The sequence below is a fragment of the Thamnophis sirtalis genome, unplaced genomic scaffold (assembly GCF_051295495.1).
Source record: "Thamnophis sirtalis isolate CommonGarterSnake01/CBP01778 unplaced genomic scaffold, rThaSir2_p1.2 scaffold_1, whole genome shotgun sequence".
Lineage (NCBI taxonomy): Eukaryota > Metazoa > Chordata > Lepidosauria > Squamata > Natricidae > Thamnophis > Thamnophis sirtalis.
Window position 1 is genome coordinate 15,607,987 of NW_028261381.1, and position 24,011 is coordinate 15,631,997.

At 38.5% G+C, this 24,011-nt stretch overlaps 1 protein-coding gene across 1 annotated transcript in view; it reads right to left on the reverse strand.

The window, feature by feature from the left end:
• Positions 1-24,011, reverse strand: part of ITGAV (integrin subunit alpha V) — a 76,159-nt gene that overhangs the window by 19,101 nt on the left and 33,047 nt on the right. The window contains exons 3-16 of the mRNA XM_087708090.1: positions 20,520-20,611; positions 19,258-19,372; positions 17,161-17,222; positions 14,282-14,327; positions 12,203-12,328; positions 10,995-11,039; positions 9,016-9,059; positions 8,857-8,913; positions 6,638-6,690; positions 4,766-4,974; positions 2,234-2,425; positions 1,830-1,875; positions 1,032-1,133; positions 103-161 (exon numbers count right to left, since the gene is read on the reverse strand). Coding sequence (XP_087564216.1) covers positions 103-161; positions 1,032-1,133; positions 1,830-1,875; positions 2,234-2,425; positions 4,766-4,974; positions 6,638-6,690; positions 8,857-8,913; positions 9,016-9,059; positions 10,995-11,039; positions 12,203-12,328; positions 14,282-14,327; positions 17,161-17,222; positions 19,258-19,372; positions 20,520-20,611 — 1,248 coding nt within the window. The remainder of the gene's footprint in view (positions 1-102; positions 162-1,031; positions 1,134-1,829; positions 1,876-2,233; positions 2,426-4,765; positions 4,975-6,637; positions 6,691-8,856; positions 8,914-9,015; positions 9,060-10,994; positions 11,040-12,202; positions 12,329-14,281; positions 14,328-17,160; positions 17,223-19,257; positions 19,373-20,519; positions 20,612-24,011) is intronic.

The following is a 24,011-nucleotide window of genomic DNA, read 5'->3' on the forward strand; positions in this document are numbered from 1 at the left end:
TCCCAAAGTTTAAAGACTTGTCAGTTTATTGTATGAACACACAAATACAGCATGTTAAACTATTATTCTACATGTGCAGTAAAACAAATCTATCGAACTTACTGAGTTCCGGGGGGAGATTCCCTTTGCCATCAGCTTTTAAGCAGAACTTTACTCTAAAACTATTGAGAAAATTAAAGAATAATTAAAAACAATATTTTTGGGGGAATAGACAGGCCAGGTGAAAGATGTAAGTCTATGAATATTGAAAGGGTATGCATTCTCATGTGCTCTCTGATCAGAGTTTCAGAATTGGGACTAGGATCCAACTCCAGTGCAAGACTCTTGATCCTAAGGGTCATTAAATTTAAATTTAAATATAATTCTTTACCACTTCTTCAATTTGCAATTATTAAATATATGTTATTACTAGATTAACTGATCTGTTCTGCATATACAGAGCAATTTTAGATGCTTAATTTCAATCAACTTTGAGGAGTCTAAGATGTGTTGTATATTTGTTAAACTATTATTTATTGAGGCAGAAAGAGAAAGTTCAAGAAACTTTTCACATAGTTGTAAGTCTAATCAAAATGGTTGGGAATGATTAGATAAAGGCATAGGCAAATTTACACCATTCAACAGTGCTACTTTTCTGGGTTGAATTAGCCCTCGGTTTTGTTTTAATCATTCAAGAAAAAGCTTAGAATTCAAATTCATGGAATTCATCAGGATTCAAATGGGGCTTTACATCCTATATACAATGACTCTAATTCCTTTCCCATTTGGAGTAACCTTTTAAAGTGTTATAAACATGAAGAAGGATTTGCTGCTTTCGAAGAAAGGAAACTCACAATCAGATATAAAGCAACCTTCTGTAATTAAAATAACACATTTAAATCCTATGGTAAGATTAGGAAGCATGGTGAACGGAAAGACACTCGCCCAACACTTGCATTATTCACTTTCATCAGCTACAGATGTTCCTGGTTTCTTAATTTGACTTATAGTGTTAATTGCAAACACTTAATGGGGAAATCTATTGAACTTACCAAGAAACCTTTTGACCATTGTCTTCACAGATTTTGTTCTCTGGATTTAAAATTGTTGGTGTAACTTCTAATCCAGCATTCACAGTAATGACTGGCCGGGCCCTTTGAAAAGGAACCAAGAAAAAGTTGTCAGGGGAACCTGCATGAATCACTAGATAATGAAAGGTGAAGTTGTACATGCAAAGGAGTTGAAGAAGAAAGTAGCAAGAGGGAAAATATTTTGAACAACAATTTTAAGCAGAAATAGCCACCAACCTAATCAACGGACTTGGACAACATTGCTATGAGAATTGGGGGCTTTTTTGTTTAGGTCTCCACAAAGCTGTAGGAAATTATGCATGGAACAGACAAAGAGAATGAAGAGACTTTTCATAGTATAGGAACTTAAAATCAGCTAATGAAGCTGAAAGGGGAGAGATTCCAGGGAAACTAGTATTTTTAATATTCTCCTCCCAGCACATAGTCAGAATTGGTGAATTCATTCCAATAAGATACAGGAATAGCTAGCAATTTGGATGGCTTTAAAGAGAAAGAATCAAACTCATGACAGATAAATTTTCAAATCACAATGGCTTCTAAACCAGAGACAGCAAGTTTCTCAACAAAGATTGCTAAATAATTTCATGTCAGAAGGTATTAATACTCTCACAATCTATTTGTGAGTTTTCCAGAGACAAGTGGTTGTGACTAAAACCTGGTTCCAAGCGTGCCTCCCATTTAATAAGAGCTATTTTTCTTTTCTTTTCTAGCTGCTGACATGAACTGGATTTCTCTACTAATATTCTTCTGAAAACATACCTGTATAAAGCAACTCGGTCAACACCAAAAGCTCCTACAATCAAGTCTGAAAGTAGAAAAAGCATATGCAGATTTTTAGATTGGATATTTGTCTGTATCACCATTATTAATATTTTAAAACTTAATAAATTAAACTAGGGCTTTTCCTGAGTTAAATGCTACTTTTAATCTATAGAATCTTGCCTTGCATTATATTCAGTTGTGTCCACTAGCTACAATGGAATGCAAAATAGAGCCTGCATATTCCTCAACTCTGTTCTACACAGCAGAGAACATTCTAGAGAAGATTGGAGGTGGATGGGTACAAGAGGGTGAGTTGGGAATAGAAAGGAGATAAAGATACACCACATAAATGCTATTTGCAATCCACTGAACATAAGCCATTATCACTATCGACACATCACCTGGGTAGCCATTTTTGTCCACATCAATAGCTCCTTTCAGGGCATATCCAAAACTTGGTGGCATTGCTTCAGAGGCCCATTGTCCTTCAAGGACCTGCGATGGCATTCCATTCAATCCTGTGGCTCTCCCATTGTATATATAAACCAGTCCTTTCTTGTTTTCTCCACCATAAGGTGCTGCAATTGCTATGTCTGCAAGCAAAGTGAAAAATCTTTAGCATCTCTCAATATGAACAAGCACAGGGTTATGGAATATAGGGCTGCGGATTAAGTTGGACTAAGCCAGGGGTCGGCAACCTTAAACTCCCCAAGAGCCATTTGGACCCGTTTCCCACAGAAAAGAAAACACTGGGAGCCACAAAACACTTCCCGTGCCTGACTATTTCCCGAGTGCCCCCAAAACCAGCATACGTATTTGAATTAAAGGTTCTGTTTTCTTCTGAAGCTTTTCTTTCCTTGTATTTATCCATGGTTGGCCTACTGGGGGTCGAAAAGCTCAATAAATTGTGTGCTGATGGGTGTCACACATTGGCAGTTGTGACACATATTTTTAGTGACAGGGAGCCGCAGCAGAGGGATGAAAGAGCCACATGTGGCTCCAGAGCCGCAGATTGCTGTCCCCTGGACTAAGCCAATGTACATTTCAAGGAGTTCTGCCATAATCCATTTAAATCAGGGGTAGTCAACCTTTTTATACCTACCGCCCACTTTTGTATCTTTGTTTTCTATTTTTTCTAACTAAAATTTTCTAACCGCCCAACGGTTCCACAGTAATGGTGATTTATAAAGTAGGGAAGTAATAAAGTATAAAGCAGAGTTACAGCAAATCCCTACCACCCACCATGAAAGCTGGAATGCCCACTAGTGGGTGATAGGGACCAGGTTGACTACCACTGATTTAAATCAATAGTGGACTTCCTCTTAAACATGGATTACAGCCAATTCAATCTGATAAATATATTTTCAAATTAGTGGTGTAAAGGTAGACCTATATTTTCAAACCAGTAGTGTAAAGGTATGCTCATTTGTTTAGTGAAATTATTTTGAAATTACGATGACCCTGAAAAAAATGGTGGTTACAACTGATCTTCTGAGTTCCAGCTGTCCTAGCATCTCCTCCATCTGACAATTGAAATTTAGGCATTTGGCAAACCTGTTTGGACTTATAATCAGTTGCATTGCCCCATAATCACATGACTGCATTTGCCAGATTCCCTACTGGCTTCTCTAGAAAATCAATGGGGAAGCTGGCAGGAAAAGTTGCAAGTTGCTGGAGTAAGTCTTCTCTCCATCTGCATAGCCCACTTATGCTCATGCCATGCCAATTACATGTGCACTCTCCCTGACCCTTGTCATGCTTCCCTTGCATCCTCAAGCACCCCTCAAACACTCCATCACACTCTTCCTGACTCGTGCCTCTTATACACGCCTTGCATCTCCCCAACCTGCACATTCTCTTGCCCCCGCTCCCAGCTGGTAGCAGCCACTTACTTACCTTCCTATCAGTCTAGCTCTTGAAACTTCCAGTCGGCTTCCCAATGACTTTATTTATGGGAAGGTAGCAGGAATGTGCCTTGCCTAACAACAGTGGGATTTGGTTACCTACAGCAACTGGGACTCTAGGGATTGCTATCACTGTTGTCATGCTTTACAACCATATTGCTTAGCAACAGAATTTCTAATTCCAATTGTCATTATAAATTGAGAACTGCCTAGTTTAAAAGGTATATTTTCAAATTCAAAGTGTAAATAATTTAGCCTTAGTCCTATTAATTAGAGATAATTTTATGTAAGGTAGTCCTTGACGTGGCACGACAAAACCGCGGTCCACTAAAGCGCGCCCGATTAAAGCGCGTCGCTGACGTCATCAGCAGTGCGACAACAACGACCGCGGAGAAAAAAGGGCGCTTTAAAAAGAGCTTTTAAAGCAAGCCGATTCACGTAAAGATAAGGGTTAGGTTTAAGTTTAGGGTTAGGTTAAAGGTTACGTTAAGTGTTAGGGTTAGGTTTAGGGTTAGGTTAAGGGTTAGCGTTAGGTTTAGCGTTAGGTTAAGGGTTAGGTTTAGGGTTAGGTTAAGGGTTAGGTTTAGGGTTAGGTTTGGGGGGGTTAGGTTTAGGTTTATGTGTTAATTTTAGCTTTACCGCTCACAGCGTGCTTTTCTCATCGCACTGTGATGACGTCAGGTACGCGGTTTTGTCGAGCGCGCTTTAGTCGACCGCGGTTTTGTGGTGGAACCGTCCTTGATACAGAAGTGCAGGTCATTCCACAGTTAAAATAACTGTGTGTATTTTTCTTTATTTGTGCAGTACTTTTTCAAAGCTTCATATTTTAAAAAGACGCATTAACTCAAACAACATTTGCTTGCTAGATTAGAGCTAAACCTAACAAAGCATTAAAATAACAAAAAAAAAACCCAACCCCAAGTTATAACTAAAAAGTTTAAAATCCTTTTGTGTTGATTAAACTTTTTCCTGCAAAAAAGTTTAATCAACACAACAGTAACAACAACAATAAAGACTGAATGCATTTACCATTGAAGCCATCCTGATCAAGGTCTCCCAGAGGGGCAACTGAACTGCTGAATCTTGCAAAGACTTCAAAGCCATTTAACTTCATGGCTGTAGTTTGAAACCCTCCGGAGGCTTGTTGAAGGTAAAGAGACACCTGGCCCACTTCCAGAAGCTTACCATCTGAACCACGATCCATAAAGAGTGGGGCACCTACAAGCAAATCTGTATAGCTAAAATTGAGGGCAGAGGCAGAAAGAGACGGAGAGAAAGTTGTTCATTCAGTACAAAGATTGTATCTGTTATATGCATCACTGTAGCCCATTATGCTTCACGGAATACACAGCAACTGGGGGAAGAAGGAGAGGATGGAGATCCCAAGAATGCAAGGAGTTGCGTATGACTGGCACTAAATCCCAGGTTATATCTCTTGTGGGCAAAAGAATTATAAAACAGACAAGGTCGCAAGTATAACAGTCTGATTCGAGAATCAGTCCCATCAGTGGTACTTATGCCTGAGGCTTAACAGGTTTAGGATTGCCCTGGGGGTATAATTCATTAGAACAAAAACCCCTCAAAGCAGGGGTGAAATTCAGCAGGTTCTAGAGAACCGGTAGCGGAAATTTTGAGTAGTTCAGAGAATTGGCAAATACCACCTCTGGCTGGCCCCAGAGTGGGGTGAGAATGGAGATTTTTCAATACCCTTCCCCTGCCACACCCACCAAGCTAAACCCACAGAACTGGTAGTAAAAAAAAATGAATTTCACCGCTGCCTCACAGAGATGGTTTAGTCATAAAATGCAGCAGCCAGGAGTGAGGGAGGGGGAAAGGAAGAAAGGAGGTTGAGGACTAGGAGAGGACTAGGAGAACTAGAGAAAGGAGTAGTACAGGTTGTGTCATTTAACTACCACAACTGGGATTAACAGTTCACCAACAAATGCGCGCACGACAAAAGCGATGTCGAAATCCCGCTCACATAGGTGCGCCGAGAAGAGCGCCGACAGAAGCGCGCCATCAACAAACAACACGAAAACAACGTAAGAACCCTAAACCTAACCCTAGCCCTTACCTTAACCCTAATTGCGCTTCTGTCGGCACGCCTTTGTGGGCGTGCTGTCGATGGCGCAGTTTTATCACTGCGGTTTTGTCGGCGCGCATTTGTCAGGTCACGGGGATTAACAATTTGGTTGTTAAGTGGTTGTTACGTGCTGTGACTATGCTTAGGATCTTTCTTCGGTTTTCCTTTGCTTTACAAACCTGCAAAGGTCATTAATGTAAGGGTTGATTATAAAGTCTATTTCATCACCGAGCATAACCAATCAAGGCAGCTGCTAAATGAGGACCACCTGTAAAGGCTGATGAGACAGATTGAGGCTACAAATACAACCAAAAGAATAATTACTCACAGAATTTGAAGCTCTACCAGGGAGGATTCAAAAAGACAATCTACTGTATATACTCGTGAATAAGCCGAGAATGTTACACCCCAAAAATTAGGTTCTATTTATCATGGGCTTAAAATCAAGTGATTTTTACAAACGACAATCTAACACTTTGCAGTTTTCTACTTATTGCTGCGGTTAAATATTCAAGTGTCAGCTTATTTGCAAGTGATGCATTTTTCCTGATATTTTGGCTGAAGTTTTGAGGGTTGGCTTAATCTGTGGACAGATTTAATCTGTGATTAAATATGCTATTTGTAAAATGTTTGGAGAACTATATCAAGCAATCTTAACAGAAGAAACTCCAAGAGGGGGGAGGGGAATAGAGTTAAATATGCATGCTAACAGATTTCCATTGTTCTTTCAAACATTTTACTTTTACCTTAGGCAAGATTTTACAGAAACAGATTTTATTTTTCCTTTTCAAGAAGTATGAAACAAAAGCATAACTTACTGATCTCCATTGATATCCGTGGCAGCTACAGAATATCCAAAATAAGCAGCTATCTGGGTAACAAAGTTGAACAAAAGAAATGCTGCATTAAACAGAAATACCTAGAAGTTAGAGAGGTATGTTATACCTGCGAAAAGCTTTCTTCCCATGCATATTTCAAAGGCTAGAATTATAACCTTTTTCTCCTTGTTATTTCTGCATATTTATTCTCAGAACAGAAAATAGAATGTTTTCCCTTGTTATAGAAAGCATTCAGATCACATTTTACCCTTTTTATTTTATTAACAGTAATATGAATGGAAGCACATCACTGGATATTCTCCACCGTTATAACTACTCATAGAATTTCAATTTTAAAAGGAATAAGGGGCATTTATAAATGGTAAGGCTGCTCCAGCCTTACCAATATTAATAAAAGGTCAATCAGTTATTACCAATATTAATAAATATTAATAAAATATAATAATAATAATAATAATAATAATAATAATAATAATAAATTATTAAAAATTACCAATATTAATAAATATTAATAAAATCTAAATCCAATGGGACTGAAGTTGAACACTGATGCCTTCAAGCAGGGTTTCTCAACTCTGTAGGGTTGTGATCTCCTAAAATGATGAATGGATGGTTGTGATTCCATCCTTCCCTTAGATAACAATTTAATGGAGACTAGAGGTAAATAAGAAATAGGGTATTGTTTCAATAATTAATTTTTAATGAAAACAAACAACTTCGCAGCTTTTTAAAAAAATAAAATATTTTCATTGGGGATTACAAATAAAAAATTAAATAAAATTTAAAGCCATATTTCTAGTGGGAAGGATGAACTTATAATGTAATTCCCAAAGTCTGAGATTTATTTCTGAGATCACCGTTCTTATTTCTTGTTCCACGTTTAGTTTAGATGGGTCATTCTCTTTATAGCAGCAACTGCGGAAAATCTTGACTTTGTTATCACTTTGACTAGCTGCAATAGGAGTAAGTACAGTAGAATCTCTGGTCACGACCATAATTTGTTCCATAACTTTGGTCGCAACCCAATTTGCTCGTGACCCAAATCTAATTTTGGAAATTTGGCGCTTACAAAAAAAAAAAGGCGGGTAAGGGGAAATTGCCCCCCCACCCCAAAAAAAAAATATTGTGAATTTTTTTGTCAGAACCCAATTTGGTCATGGTCAGAATCATTCATGACTGTACTGACAAAGAGCCACCTTTGGATTTATATTCTGTTCTCTCCCTCCTGCATCATTTGTTCTCAACTCCCCAGGACATCATAATCCACAGTTAAAAAACCCCAAACGCCTGGAGAAGAATAGATTGTGAGACATGATGGCTGTCTTCAAAGAGCAAAAGACTGCCATGTAAATATATGAGGAGGATCAGAACAAATGGCTTGAAGTTGGAAATCTGCAGATTTTGGTTAAGCTTTAGGGTAAAATTCAGACGTAAGAAATTGCCAACAATGGAACAGACTGTTTTAGAAGACAATGGGTTCTCTTTTACGGAAAGAACCATCTAATCCAGAGTTCCCCAAACTTTCCACCTTTGTGAACTGGCGGGGGGATGTTTCCGTGCAAGCAGCTGGAAAGCATGCGTACAGCTCTATTTAGGTGGCAGTGCGCATGCACACCTGCCACTCACTTAAATGGCGCATGCACATATTCACCCACTACCTGCACAAGTGAGAATGTGTGTGCATGCTAGCCATTTCTGCAACCTGGTTGCAAACCCCTCAGGTTGGGGACCCCTGATCTAATCTCCAAGGGAAATGTTATATGGATATATGTTATATGGATATTGTAAATCTAGCAGTGAGCAGGTGTTTACCTCAGATGGCATATGCTTTTATATCTGTAAGAGGTAAAAAACAATCCTTTTGCTATTGGCCTGTTCAGGCTAATTACTAATTGCTCTTCTTCTTCCATTAGTTATTTCACTTGCTAGAATCAGAGGGAACATTGAACTGGGGAAGCATCTTCCATCAGGTTAGCCAAGATCACCAGAAAAAAACCCTTCTCTCAGAATTGTAATACACAGAGGCCATGATTTTTGAATTTGGTTATCACAGCTGGCTTATGACCACATTCTCTTTCTAAAATATTTTTCTATCCTATTTTTTCCTCATTTATTTTGTGTATGATATCACCAAATATTGCTATCCTGGTAAAAGATAAAGATAAAAATATTTCCCTCTTATAGAAACCAAGCCATACCTGTTCTCCAGTGAAGTTATACATGGATGCCATGGTTTCCCCATTGTAAATGGATACCTGCACAATGCATATAAATAAAGTTCTGTACCATTGCATATTTGAATGGCTGCTAAAAAGAATAAATCAATTATTTAATTCTGCCTTATTTAAATTCCTTACCATGCCCAAAGTTTTTGCTGCTCTTGGGACACCTGACACAAAATCTGAAAACATAAGAAGGAATTTTTCATCACCTGTGTAGGTATAATCAATGCCCTTCAGAAAGTTTTCCCCTCTAGTTCATTATTCTTATTTTCACAAAGGCATTAGCTTTTCCCATCTGTTCAATCATATCTGATTCTCAGCATATGCCTGACCAAATCCTTGCTGTTTCCTTGGCAGAGGTTATGGAAGTGGTTTGTCTCCTTCCTAGGTAGGGCTGAGAGAGTGACTGACCCAAGACCACCCATCTGGCTTTGTGCCTAAGATGGGGCTAGAACTCACAGTCTCCTGGTTATTAGGCTGGTATTTTAACCACTATACCAAGCTGGCTCTCTATCCATTAGCTACAGTATAAGAGAACTATTTTAACTAGAACGAACAGATTCCTTAAGTACTTATAGATTGGCAAAGATATACAAAACAATAAAGACAAAATATATGATATATTGGCAGTAAGCAATGGTAATAGGAGTAGGAGAATCATGTAAGACCGTGGGAACAAGATGTATAACAAATTCTCCTTACACAGAAATTCCTTTTAAAAATGCTGTCTCCTTTTCCATTGATTTTGTTTTTCCGGAGGGTTTGAGCCAGTGGCATAGGTCATTTCTAGATAGCTGCACTTTCTTTTTCACTCCTGGGATCTAGTCTGTTTCTTCTGGAAAGTTCCCAGTCTTCAAGAAGCGTTTAGAGTCTTTTAGAGTGGTATGAAGAGCAGGGAAAAGACTTTTGAGTCCACTTCACCCATGATACCTGTTCCACAGATGGAGGAACAGATGGGAGGGTCGGATGCATATTTCCGCAGGTTTGATTCACTCCAATTCACTCAGGGATACAACTGCCTTTTTGGAGTGACTCAATTCCATTTTGCTCAAACAAAGTTGAACTGTAGAATTGTAGAGCTATGGTGCCGCAGTGGCTAGAATGCAGTACTGCAGGCTACCTCACTGCTCACTCCAGGAGTTTGATTCTAAAGTGCTCAAGGTTGACTCAGTCTTCCATCCTTCCGAGGTCGATAAAATGAGGACCCAGATTGGTGCGGGCAATTTGCTGACTCTGTAAACCGCTTAGAGAGGGCGGTAAAGCACTATGATGGTATATATGTAAGTCTAAGTGTTATTGCTATTACATCCTGAGGAAAATTATCTTATATTGGCATCATTCTCCTACAGGGCTCCGGGGAAGCTTTCAAAGGTAAGCACCAGTTGTGCTTCCTTAATAGCAATATAATAGCATTTAGACTTATACACTGCTTCATAGCCCTTTTTGAACGGTTTACAGAGTCAGCATATTGCCCCCAATATGGGTCCTTATTCTATTGATCTCGGAAGAATGGAAGGCTAAGTCAATCTTTGAGCCAGTTAGAATCAAACTGCATGCAGTCGGCAGAGTTAGCCTGCAATACTACATTCTAACCACTGCACGACCACGGCTCTTATAATTATGTGCATCAAGATTATGTGTATCCTTGGGAAAGGAGGGAGGGGAATGATAAATGAGTTTTCACTGCAACACAAATTCTGTCCCTCAGGTACTTGCATGGATTGTAATGAAAACACAAAAAGGGACTACATTGTGATATTACATTTTGTCATTACAAAATGAGAATACTTCTGAGAGGCAGAATATATTGAAATGACACTAACAGTCAACAACAATCTTCTATATTCACAATCTCTAATGAGGCTCAGAAACCTCTTACTACATCTGCAATGAAAGCAGAAAGAATTTTCTCTGATCTTTATTCTTTCACAGCCCCAAGGAAAAATACAGTAGCTAAAATAATTACACGCAGACATGCAAAAGTTAATACAGATTTCAACAGGTCATCTGGATTATTTATTTCCTAGCACTTCTTCAATATCCCCACCGCCCTGCCCCGTGTTCAAAATTCATTAGTTTCTGGACAGTTTGTGCAAATATGAACCAAGACATACCTTCTATGCCATCACCATTGAAATCCCCTACAGCAACTGAATAACCTGTCAAGCATGTAAATGAGAAAATGAGAACTCAAGAATTAATATTAATAATTCAATAATTCATGGAGATACTCTATTTTGAGATGCACCCAAAAACATATTTAGACATCTATTTTAAAATAAACCTGTTCACGGAGCTGCTGAAATCATTCTCACAGTTGACTGATAGGGGGTGCTATTTCTCTTTCAAAATTGGAAAAAAACCGAATATAGGTAATCCTCGACTTACAACCATAACTGAGCCTGAAATTTCTGTTGTTAAGTGGGACATTTGTTAAGAGACATTTGCCCTACTTTATGTCCTTCCTTGCCTCAGTTGTTAAATGAATCACTGCACTTGTTAAGTTAGTAACATTGTTAAGTGAATCTAGCTTCCCCATTGACTTTGCTTGTCAGAAGGACACAAAAGGGGATCACATGACCACATGAGTCAGTTGCCAAGTATCTGAATTTTGATCACATGACCATGGGGAAACCGCAAAGGTTATAACTGAAAAATGGTCGTAAGTCACTTTTTTCAGTGCCGTTGTAACTTGAAACGGTCACTAAATGAACTGTTGTAAGTCGAGGACTACCTGTACACGGTTCACTGACAAATGTGCAATAGACATATGCGCACCGACAAAACCGCGACGGACAAATGAGCGCCATCAAAATAGCTAATTGATTTTTGACAAAATCACGCTTCCAAACGCGCGACGACAAAATTGCGTCAAAACCCTAACCCTATTTTTTTTATTGTCCTTGTCATCGCGCTTTTGTCGTCGCGCTTTTGTCATCGCACTTTTGTCATCGCGCTTTTGACGTCGCATTTTAATCGCCGCTATTTTGTCGGCGCGCATATGTCTATCGCGCAATTGTCGGGTCACGCCTGTATACAACTGCAGAATTAGAATTCACTACCCAATACAGCTTAAGTATAGACTGCATTTTTAAAATAATTACTTGAAGAGTAAAATTGAAAACTCTCCAGTAAATATGTGCCAGTCATACATTTTTTAAAAATAATAATAATTGGCTATATATAGGACAGTTCTTCTTTTGGAAACATCAAAAACAAACATATTTTCACTAATTTCATTGGGAAGCTGCATCCCAGTAAGTGTTAGGATTGGTTTTATCACAAATTTACAACATTTCCTGTTTCAGAGTCAAGTACCCACCCAAATAACTGTCATCGAAACTAGCACTAGCGGACCGCGTTGCTAACTGGTGATCGTATTTGGTGGTGTAGACTTTAGCGCTGTATTTTGACACAATCTCAGCCACTTGATCAGAGATTAGCTGGCCTGGAAAAAAGCAAAAGAGAATATATCTTGAAATAATACAGTTCTGAGCAGATATTTGCAATTCTATAATGTCAGCTTGGAAACTAGTCCTACTGTTGGGTGGTGGTGGTAATAGGCTGACTCTGTAAACAGTTTAGAGAAGGCTGTAAAGCACTGTGAAGTGGTATATAAGTCTAAGTGCTATTGTTACTACTAGGTAATTGTGAATAGAACTATAGAGGAAAATCAAACTAAGTCTGAAAATAAAATAATGTTTTGGTTCATTTCAATAAAGAGGTGTGAAGAATTTAACCAAGCGTATCTTTGGCCTGATAAAAGGGGTAAAGATAGCACGATCCTACGTGACTCACTCACAATTAAGTTACGATCTATAAATCCTTAGCAGAGGTGTTTTTCCAATGAGGCAGGTTTATCACGGCAACCTGGTCTACCCAAATATGGGATGGAGCATACTGCTTCCGCTTCCGCCTTCCAGCCCCAATCCAGGAGCCTTCGCAGGCAGTCGCTTCCACAACAAATTACTTTTGTTTAAATTTAAGTTTCAGAGACACAACTAGTCTCTCTCTATTTTTTTTGCCAGTAAATTTAAATTTAACACTCCGTAGCAGAAGGTCTTCGATAGTTCATAGAAGTATACTATAAAGGTAAAGGTTCCCCTCGCACATATGTGCTAATCATTCCCGACTCTAGTGGGCGGTGCTCATCTCTGTTTCAAAGTTGAAGAGCCAGTGCTGTCCGAAGACATCTCTGTGGTCAGGTGGCTGGCATGACTAAACACCGAAGGCGCAAGGAACACTGTTACCTTCCCACCAAACGTGGTTCCTATTTTTTCTACAAGCATTTTTACATGCTTTCAAATTGCTGGGTTGGCAGAAGATGGGACAAGTAATGGGAGCTCACTCTGTTACACAGTGCTAGGGATTCGAACCACCGACCTTTCTGATCGACAAGCTCAGCGTCTTAGCCACTGAGCCACCGTGTCCCTATGAAGTATACTATAGTATAGATTTAACAGAGTGACCTGTATATCCATTATTTCAGTACCTTGTTGAGTGGCTCAACAAATGCACTTACACCTAATTCCTAGGCTTGAGTGTCTGGCTAAACCCACAATTAATAGCTGGAAAAACCGACTCAGATTAATCTTCACAACAGTATTCTGTGGTAGAAAAACAGCAATCTTGCAGCATTATAAAGACAAATCATATTCATTGCTGTTTTTGTATCTGGGATCCTAATTTAACAGAAGCATGAGGCATTAAAGCCTAACATGCAGATGCGCATAACGTAATCTCCAAAAATTCTCATGCTGAGAAAAGTCATTTTCAAATTCTGAGCAGAGCAATAACTTAGTTTAATAGTTAACTTTTGCCAAAAAAAAAGTCTGGATTGCAAAAAACAACAACAAAAAAAACCAGATGACAATTTAATGGAAGTAAAGAGTTTGCTGATAACTATCTGAAGTCTGGTAGTCCAGATAGGGTAATTTGATTAAATTACATAGATAAATATGTAATTTGATTAAATGTAAATGGTCATTACTATTTGAAAATTGAGCTATTTCAGTAATGTGTAAACAATATAATCACTGTTTACATATTCTATGCTTAGGCCTCTGCCTGCCACCAGGAAATGTTATTTTATATTAGGATTTCTGTTACATTCAGGTGCTCTAAAAAGATATTTCTGCTTTACAACAGGGAATCCATTAAAGCTATTGCATTTTCCCTTCCTATAGCTGCTTATAGACTTACGAGGATCAGGCACCTCATAGGAAAAAACCAGATAAGAAAATTCAATAGGAAAAAGACTAAAAATTCCCACATAACAATTCAGCTACTTCTAACTCACAGTATCTGTGGAATTAAAAATTTAATCATTTTTGTTTTACATCAAGCCAAGGTTAAACAAATTAAGTAACCTTCATTTTATTCATCAAACCCCTTGTTTTACCTTGCCAATAAAAGCTTCCAGGTCCTCCAAGTAGAACTCTGTCTTTCTAGACAGGAAAGACAGAGATAATTTATTGTAATATCTAAAAATAAATACTCAGGCTGAGCGGAACTTGTTAGAACATTCAGTGACTGAAAATTGCGCCACTCTGTCTGATGAATGATTTTTGGGGTGGGGTGGGGTGGAGGGTCAGACATGTCTCGAACGTCACATAATTCCCTGCACAGAAAATGTTAGCCAGTCTAACATTAGTATTTTTGTTTTTTATTTCCCACCATATTGTTAAGCGCATTTATATTTTGTGGTATTCAACTTCCGTGTTTCACATTTTCTATACTGTGATTGCTATTTTTTGGGGGGAAATGTTGCATAACACATCTCATTTAAACCTCATTGCTACCCATTGATTGAATAGACACCGTTAGGCAAATGTATTTTTCCCTCTCAATCTTCTGATTGGGGGAAAAAGATAATACTTCTCACCCACCATATAGAATAGTTAAGACACTAATGGTATGCATTAGGTGCAAAGCTAAGACGTAATTTAGGGGTGTGAACATGAGTTTGCTGAAGCCCAGAGGTGAATGTCCTCTTTTCTATCCTCTTCCGGGAAATATTAGGAGGTGGAAAAGATCAGGTTCTAGGCTTACACCAACTGTGGTCTGTGGCAGCTGTGGCATGTAGAATGATGAAAGCAGGCAGAAAGAGACCATTCGAATGATCAATCAACAAGAGAACCAATCAGCTGCTCAGAATTTAAATATCGTTCCAAAGGAACAACCAATTGCGTGACCAAATGACCAAACTGGCACACAAGACATTTATAAGCTAAGCTAAGAAAAACCTGCTGATGATGTTACCAGATCTGGTAACGAAACGTTCAGAAACTAAACTGAAACAAGCTTGGAAAGCAAACCACTACCATAATCTAAAGCCTCCAGCTACAAGTATTTTCTATTATTTCAAAGGGGAAAAAAAGAGTGTTTAGATGCAGACTGCTCCTTTTGTACATGTGTCATGATGTTGCACGCACATTTGAAAGGAATGGAGCTTATGGTGTAATATTGCTTTCATTATTTGGATAAAAGAAGCCAGCCTCTATGGGTGCCTATCCTTGAGGATAAAGTTTAAACAAAGAAATAAAGATTGCACTGGTTTCTGATACTGGCTTATTTTATCAGGCTACATTTTTATTAAATTTAATTTCTGGTTTGAACATTGCACTTTTATTTGGATGCTGTGATAAATAAATAATGGCTTGAACAAGCCTGGTGTGTAGGGACTGTCAAATTTTTCAACGTTCAATTTCCAAACAGGATATTTTGGTTATTTTAATACAATTGAGACATGCTTGGTAAGTAACTACATAAATATAACTTTTTAACATTCTGTTCGTTTCATTTTACTGTTCCAGGCTAACACATAGTTAAGATTGATCACAGATGCATGGAAGCAAAAATCTTTGAAATGTTCGTCATTATTAGAAACAAGAACCGAACTTGAGCCAAGATAACATTAAGGCTCTTTCACAGAATTCTAAATGTGTAGGAGATGCATCTCAACCAAATAAATTGTTCACTTTAACAGTCCCGATTTCTCAATTAATGCATTTACCATAAGGGAGGAAATAAATTTTCTGTGGTACATATCAAGTGCAGCCCTTTGCGTTGGACAAGGCAAGATGAGATTACAGAAATGACATCCTGCTCTGCGGCTCACTACTTCTGTCCATGTTGGACACATTTTCTGTTACTATATAATGACAAATGTTTGTACATAGAGGAATATACGTCCATTGCCTCCGACCGTGTATCTCTATGTATCCCAGCATTTTAAATTAAAATTTCAGAATTAAAATACTTGATGGAGGTTTAAAATATGAAATCGAAGAGAATTTTTTAAACCGAGTTCCCATCTAAGTGTAAAGGAACAAGATACAGTAAAGGATTAGCATATTTCTTTTGTTTGTTTTTAGCCATTTATTTTCTTTGTATATTTTCTCCCATGCTATCCTGGACAAAGTAAATAATTTCAGCTAGGCCAATTTCATCAAAAAAGGCAAGATGAGGGCATGACTGTGCCATTAAAGCCCCACCTTTTACACATGCATGCAATATCAATACAGCAGTGACGTGCGGTGAGGTTTATGGCTGGTGAGGCAAAAAGAAAGAAAGTGGCTTTTAGCTGCCCCGCCTCTATGTCCGACATGTCCTGCCTCTATGTCGGACATCGAGGCGTCCTGCTGTTTCACAATCACAGAGGATTTCAACTCTGCTCTTGCCTGCCATGATGAAAATGTAAAAATATAAAAGGAAAAAGGCAAGAGCTGCTGAGGTCAGGCTGGGTTAGCTGCTGCCAGAGTCCCCAATGGATGACTCTGCTTAACTGTTTAAAAAAGCCTCTAAAAAAACCGCCCTCTACAGGAGGAGGCGAAAGAACCAAGTGCCTCATCTACATAAGGAATTTTTCGGCTTTTAATTCTTGCTTAACTCTGCTCGAATGATCATAAAGAGGCACGTGGTTCTCCCGCCTCCTCCTGTAGAGGGCACTTTTTTAGAGGCTTTTTTAAACAGTTAAGCACTAAGCAGAGTCATCCACTGGGACTCTGGCAGCAACTACCTCAGCCTGACCTCAGCTCTTGCCTTTTTCCTTTTACATTTTTTTTTTCTTTTCATAATGACAGTGGTGACGCCCTGCCTCCCCTGACTGCACGTCACTGCAATACAGGTACAAAAAGGTCACAGGAGTGAAACAATAAGATGTTGCTTGTAAAGTTCCCTCTGGTTGACTTCCCTGCCCAGAGTTAGGTTTTACAGACACTTTGCCCTCTGCTGTGGAGTTATGAGATAGAAGGAAACATGCAGAAATAACTTTCATACCTCAGTAAAATCAATGCTGAATCCACCTTGACAAAAGCCCTGTCCTTCAGCGTCAGTACTTGCTGTGGCAATAAGAAACAATAGAAACGATTGTAAAGTTGTGTAATACAAAATTTCTTACGCAAAATGAGGAAAGCTGGTGTGCAAACTGAAGAGTCTATGAAGAGTTGCTTGCTGTAATTTATTGTAGGAAAACTCAGCTCTGACAGGAAATATCCTTGGCGGCTGTGGCTGTTCTGGATAGCTTCATAGGGCTAGGGTCTTCTTACTCTACCTTCTTTGAAACCTCTTTCGTTTTTCCATTCCATTTCCCCACATCACTATGAGTAGCCCATAATTCATTCATTCTTACCCCCTCCCTATTTTTTAATCCATAAGTACTTCTTAAGGGGGAAAAGATGATGAGAGGCAGTATTCGGTCCTGCAATTCCTCACTTACATTTTTAGATGATGCAGGCCAGTTACAAGGTGATCACCAGCTGCTTTTGAGAATGCATTTCAGTGACAAGTAGCCTTGCACTTCCTACAGCTCGGACAAAACTACACTGCTGGCAGTGGTGGGTTTCAAAATTTTTTGGAACCTACTCTGTGGGTGTGGCCTCCTTTGTGGGAGTGGCTTGCCGGCCATGTGTTTTCTTTCTTTCTCTTTCTCTCTCTCTCTCTCTTTCCTTCCTTTTGTCTCTGTCCCTTTTTTCTTTTTTTCTTTCATCTTCCTCTCACTCTTTTTCTTTCTTTTTTCTTTCTTTCTTTATTTATTTCTTCCTTTCTTTCTCTTTCTCTCTCTCTCTGTGTCAGTCTGTGTGTGTGTGTGTGTGTGTGTGTCAGTGGTGTGTTTCAAATTTTTTTGGAACCTCTTCTGTAGGTGTGGCCTGCTTTCCGGGTCCACTGGTGGAACCTCTTCTAACCGGTTCGGTAGATTTGACGAACCGGTTCTACCGAATAGGTGCAAACTGGTAGGAACCCCCCTCTGACTGTTGGCAACCTGCTAGGAGAAGCATGTATTCTGCTCTGCCTGACAGCCACATTTCTGAGGCTGAACTCAGGCACCGGAAGCAAAATTGTTAACAACTATCCTTCTGACATCAGTTGACAGGACTTCCTAGGGCTTTGTCAATCCTACATTGTGCAGGTGTGCAGATCTACCAACATATTGAACAAATGAGAGAAGGGTTTGTTCTGAATTATTACAAAGAACATTGGCTTAAAATACTGCCTGTTTCAAAATATAAATGGGAAAGATAAACATTGCTGTAGTGACATGTTGCTCTTCTATATTTACAACACAGTTATGGCTAGACATAGCAATGAAATGCAGTTTGCATTAAAACAGGAAAAGGGATTCCTCTGCAGATTCCTTGTAGGCTAGGGGAGAGTCCAAGAAGTTTTTTATGACATGCTTAATCCTCTAACTACAGAGCTTCAGAAAAGAAATATTAACAATCTTTTCATTTGTATGTTCTCGTGATCTTGTTTCTTTTAGTATTGCAGATATTGGCTGGGAGAGATGTTAAGGCAACTGCAAAATGGTTCCCTGAATTATTTTGAATCCTAGTCGGAATGGGCCACAGAAGCTGCAGTTCATACATAATTTGGAATTGCTGCATGATTTCCCACAAATCTCCTAACAAATCAGCTTACTCCTGCTGAGTCAGAAAAAGGGATCAATTCAGGGGCAAGTACGAAAGGATAAAGCTCCCATTATGATGTCACAATCTGGGTTTTTATCATTTTGGTATCCTCATGGTTAGATACAGACTTGTGAAATCATAGAGATTGTGGCCGGGGGTGGATGGGACAGAACAAGTAAATCCAAGTCATCATACTCTGATTACCCTCTTCCATTCATTTCCAGATTCAAATCTTCATAGTGTTTTCTATGAAATCCAACTCTAGAGAAAGTGCTGAAAAGATAGATTTGCCTTCTCTCCATTGTTTTCTCTGTTAAGGATCCACCCAAAGGATTGTAGAGAGACGAAGGAACAATACAGGAAATATGGGTGTTTAAGGCACATTCCTCTAAACAATGCATGAAATATGGTGGTACATAGAAAACAGCATTTGTGCCGTAATTGTAACAACAACACATTGTCTACATACTTGACCTGCAAGGAGCATATTCAACAGCTTTAGACCCATCGTAAAGATAACAAGTTCCCACAGGTTCCCTCTGTGCTTTCTGTTCAGTTCTCCAGTGATATAAAGGAGCACATGCCTGCAGATGAAGTATTTAGAAAGTTCTTTAAAAAGGGCAGTGGCCATGGGAAAAATCAAGGGAAAATAATGGTTATGAACAAACAGCTATGGAAAACAAAGAAAAACACTAATGTGCTGATGGTAAGTCTATTCAACTGAATACTGTTTACCTACTGGATGCACTTTTCAAAGAAGACACATTATGTGCCTTTCAGAACAATTGGGCTGAAGATTCCCCCCCCCCCCCGACAAACATATTAAATTTGCAAGGAGCCCTACTATGAGTTTGCTGATATTAAGTGGGAGGAGTTGATCTGCTGTATTTTACAATTCAGTTAAGTAGTGGCTTCATGCATGTGCTCAAATGAGCCAAGAAAATTCAGGGGGGAAGAGTTTGTACATCAATTTTATGCTGATGTGCAATGAAGCTGAGAGAATCTCCATGAGGCATCACTTGCTCTTGAGCCCACGTAATTGAGTTACAGTTGACAGAACTAGGATTTCAATACAGACATAGCCAACCCTTTATGCATACTGACTTGAAAATTCTGGGAGTTGAAGTCCACCAATCTTAAAGCTGCTGAAGTTGAGAAACACTGATTTAGAAATTTCATATTCTGTTTTCAAAGTCCTAAATATGATTGCTACAGTATTCAGTGAACTAGTCACATAATGCGTTTTTTTCTCTCTCTCTCCACTGACTGCCAAACTATCCCTGGACCCAATTTAAATTTAAAATGCTGTTTTAAAATCAATTACAGCTCTAATTGATTTGGCCCTGATTAATTGACAAAGCTATATTTATCTACTGGATGTTTATGGCTCTGATCAAAAAGTGACCTGTAAGGAAGAACCTTTCGTATCCTTTTCAGAATTTATATTTGGATATTGTAAAGTGATTCATTTTGGCACGGAAATTGAATATTTATTTAGTCCTTTATATGATGCAGAACTTTTAGATTAGACAGTAGTTTATTTTGTTGTGGTTTTTTTAATGTAATGGGCTGTGGGGTTTTTTGCTGCTAGATTTGTTTTTATTTTATCATATGTTTTAGCTTTTAAAACATATAGTCATGTTCCAAAAATGTTTTTATTGCTTGTATTTTGTGCCTCATGTTATGCAGTCATGGTAGTGGTATGTGACAAGCCTTAAAATGAAGACTTACCAAAATTTTATTTTCTTTAGATCTCACAGATGCTCCAAACCATTGATGTGATTTGAATTCCAAAAGATCATCTACAGCAAATTCTCTGTTGCCTAGAAGACAAAATATTTAGACAGAATTCTGTGAACATGACCTTGGAATGTGACAACATCGTAACTTTTTAATGAATATCAAACTCTCTGAAGTGATAACAGAAGTATACATACATATCACTAGTTTTTTCCCTCTTGTGACAAATTTATAACCTCAAAGTTGAGCTTGTGAACTGATGCTACTGAAAGATCCTGCAACTGAGATAATGTGAAGTTGTAATGGTTGTATCTGAAAAGACCAATCTAGAATGATTCATGCACAAAGAGCACATATTATTCAAAAGCAATATTAGCCATTATCAGCCTGCTTGCTAGCAAAGGCCTGAATGCTGTTTCATCACAGACTCTGAGATACATTCCTCTGAGACTTGATAAGGGTCAAGGTCCATTAGAAAATGACTGAAATACAAATATTCTCCTCATAAATTTAAAACAATGTGACCATGCAATATGTTCATAAACTGAAATTGATTTTTTCCCTTCCTTCCTCCCTTCCTTCCTCCCTTCCTTCCTTCCTTCCTTCCTTCCTTCCTTCCTTCCTTCCTTCCTTCCTTCCTTCCTCCCTCCCTCCCTCCCTCCCTCCCTCCCTCCAGAAAAATATTAGTAAAGGAATGCCAGGATAGAAAAATCAGGCCTTCTAACTACAGAGGGTCCATACAGAGTGACATAGAATTTAAGATATTTAACTGTGAATGGGTAATCTTCATTTCAGTGCACTCTCATCCATTGAAGATTGCTAAGTAAGGTATACATTTCACAAGTGAATAAAGGAATCAATTCTGCAATTGTCATGCAAGGGCTGTTGTGTATTACAAATATTTATCATTACAGTCAAAGACCATTACAATTAAAGCTACTCAAAGAGTTACAATTTCTAGAATAAAATAATAACAAATAAAATCTATGTTGAAGTCATCATTTAGCAGCCCATACAATTTCTAGAATAAAATAATAACAAATAAAATCTATGTTGAAGTCATAATTTGGCAGCCTTTCTACCAATTGCACATAAACAAGAACATGCACTAAGCTATAATGTAATATTAATCCTTAAATTGTGAAGGCCTATAGGCTCTTGCTTATGGTCGCTTGACCTAGAAAAAACGTTGGGACCCCTCAGAAAACCTATGCAACAAATATGCAAAACACTGTGGATCAAATTGCTTGTATTCATACCAAATATTGGACACAGTTTTTAATATACTGTATATGGTATCCAATAAACCCTTGAGTCCAGATTTCGGTTTATGTGGCCTGAAGGCATGGAAAAGATACTCTCTGCTTTATCCCATCCTTGCTTAACCTCTATAATTCCATTCTGGTTTCACCTATGGCATCAGCTTCAGCCTAGTGGTAGGAGAATTGCTTTTATTACTTAAGGTCAAGGAGATGGTTGTGGCTTTTTGAGGTGCTGTTCTGCAGATAATCAGATATGAGACTCCGTGAAGTTGGTGTCTAGGAAATAGAAGGATTTGCTGCTGTTACTGTATTGGCTTTGCTGCTGCCTGGTGACTTTCTGTCTTGAGCCTTGTTTCAATACCTCGGTTGGAAGATATGCTGAGGAGTGTCACAAGGCAACCTTCTGCCTTCGGTGCTATTTAATAACCATATGGAATCATTGGGGTGATCATTAAGGACCTCGGAGCTATGTATCAATAATTTTGATTTTTTAAAAAATAAAGATATAGAAAATTTAGGTGGTTACCCATCTTAAATAAGTAATTCTGTGTTGGTAACAACCAATACATGAGAGTAAAACAATGTGATACAACCCTACAAAAAAAAACCTCAATTAAAATAATAATAATTAAGATAACTAAAGAACTGCATATAACTTACTAGAAGACACAGACTGGTCTTTACTACCATCATGACCCTAAATCCAGAACTATAATTAAGAAATTGAAATATTTCTTTCGAAGTTTAGATGATACCAGAGCAAGAGTAGCAACCTGATTGCTTACAGTTATAAACAGATCTGCAAGAAAGAGTTCAATTGTCCAAGCCCTTGAGTTTACCTACCAACAATAATTTCACTGTGATTTCACTGTAAATGGGACAATGGAGAAAGAAATTAATTTAATAGGTAATTCCTAAGCTTGGGTGTTGTTGTTGATTCCTCGTTGGGTTTGGATTTGGAAACCCAAATCACCGGCGTGATTAGGAACTCCTACTGCAACTTTCAGACGGCATAACATTACACACAGTCTTTCCCAACTACAGCTCTTCCTGTGCTGGTAACCCTGAAGACAGTTCTTGTTGCCAATTAGCTACTGAGCCCAGTTCAAGGTTTTGGTTATGACATATAAAGCTGTAAACTATTTAGGGGTAGGACAGTATCAGATCACCTTTGTCCTTATAGATCTGGCCAATTACTGACATCATCAGGTAGGTCCTGTTATGCACACCAGTGCCCATTGAGTATCATCTGTAAATAACTGTAGACAGGTGTTCTCTGAGATGGTGCATGCACGTTAAAAGCCATTTCCCCGATAATTAGGAAGTACCTATTAATTTCATTTCTTCAGCGTAACTGCTCAGTGCAAGCCACAACGATGCGACATGAATGACATAATCACGCTAAAGACGCAGACAGAAGGAAAGAAAGAAAGGTGGTAATGGAATTTATGTGACAAATGTTACCAAGGTCAAAATGTGAAAAGATTCCTGGTCCAAACTGAATTATGTTTGGGAGTAATAGTAAACATAGGATAGGCAGAAAAAGAGATGACAAAACTGTCTATTTTGGACATAGGAGGGCTATCAGCAAAAAGTGACTTGGATTCAGCAACCGTCTTAGAATAATCAAGACTTCTCAAACTGAACCCTTCTTGCTTTTAAACAGTGGCTGACAATGAATTTATCAGCCATTCCTGAAATTGGTATAAGCTGACGCAGGCCACATTATTTTTAAAAACCTTCAAATAATTCTATATTTATAACACTTCAAAAATGCAGACTGGAACAAGAAATCCATATAAAGTTTAGTACAGATGCCCTAAGGCATGAAGTCTACAGCAGAGAAACCCTTTGTCTACCAGACAGATGAAGCCTTATAGCAAGTGAGGAAGCAAAACTTAGGCACTAGAGAAATCCACCTGTATAGAGAAATTCTTTATATTTTTTCAGAATCTTAGTGTAAGAAGTAAGTCTTTAAACTACTGGAAACAATCTGACAGCTAGTGAAACCGATGTCCTGTCAACATAATACATTTTGAATACCTGGTTTTGATATAACTAGAACTTATGTAACTGAGCTAGTTATATAACATCAGGACACTCTACATCAGGAGTGTCAAACTCACAACGTCACTTTGTTGTCATGTTTTTCCCATTCACTAAACTTGGGGGAAGAACGTGACCAGCATGTGACACATCTGGCTCGCGGGCCGCGAGTTTG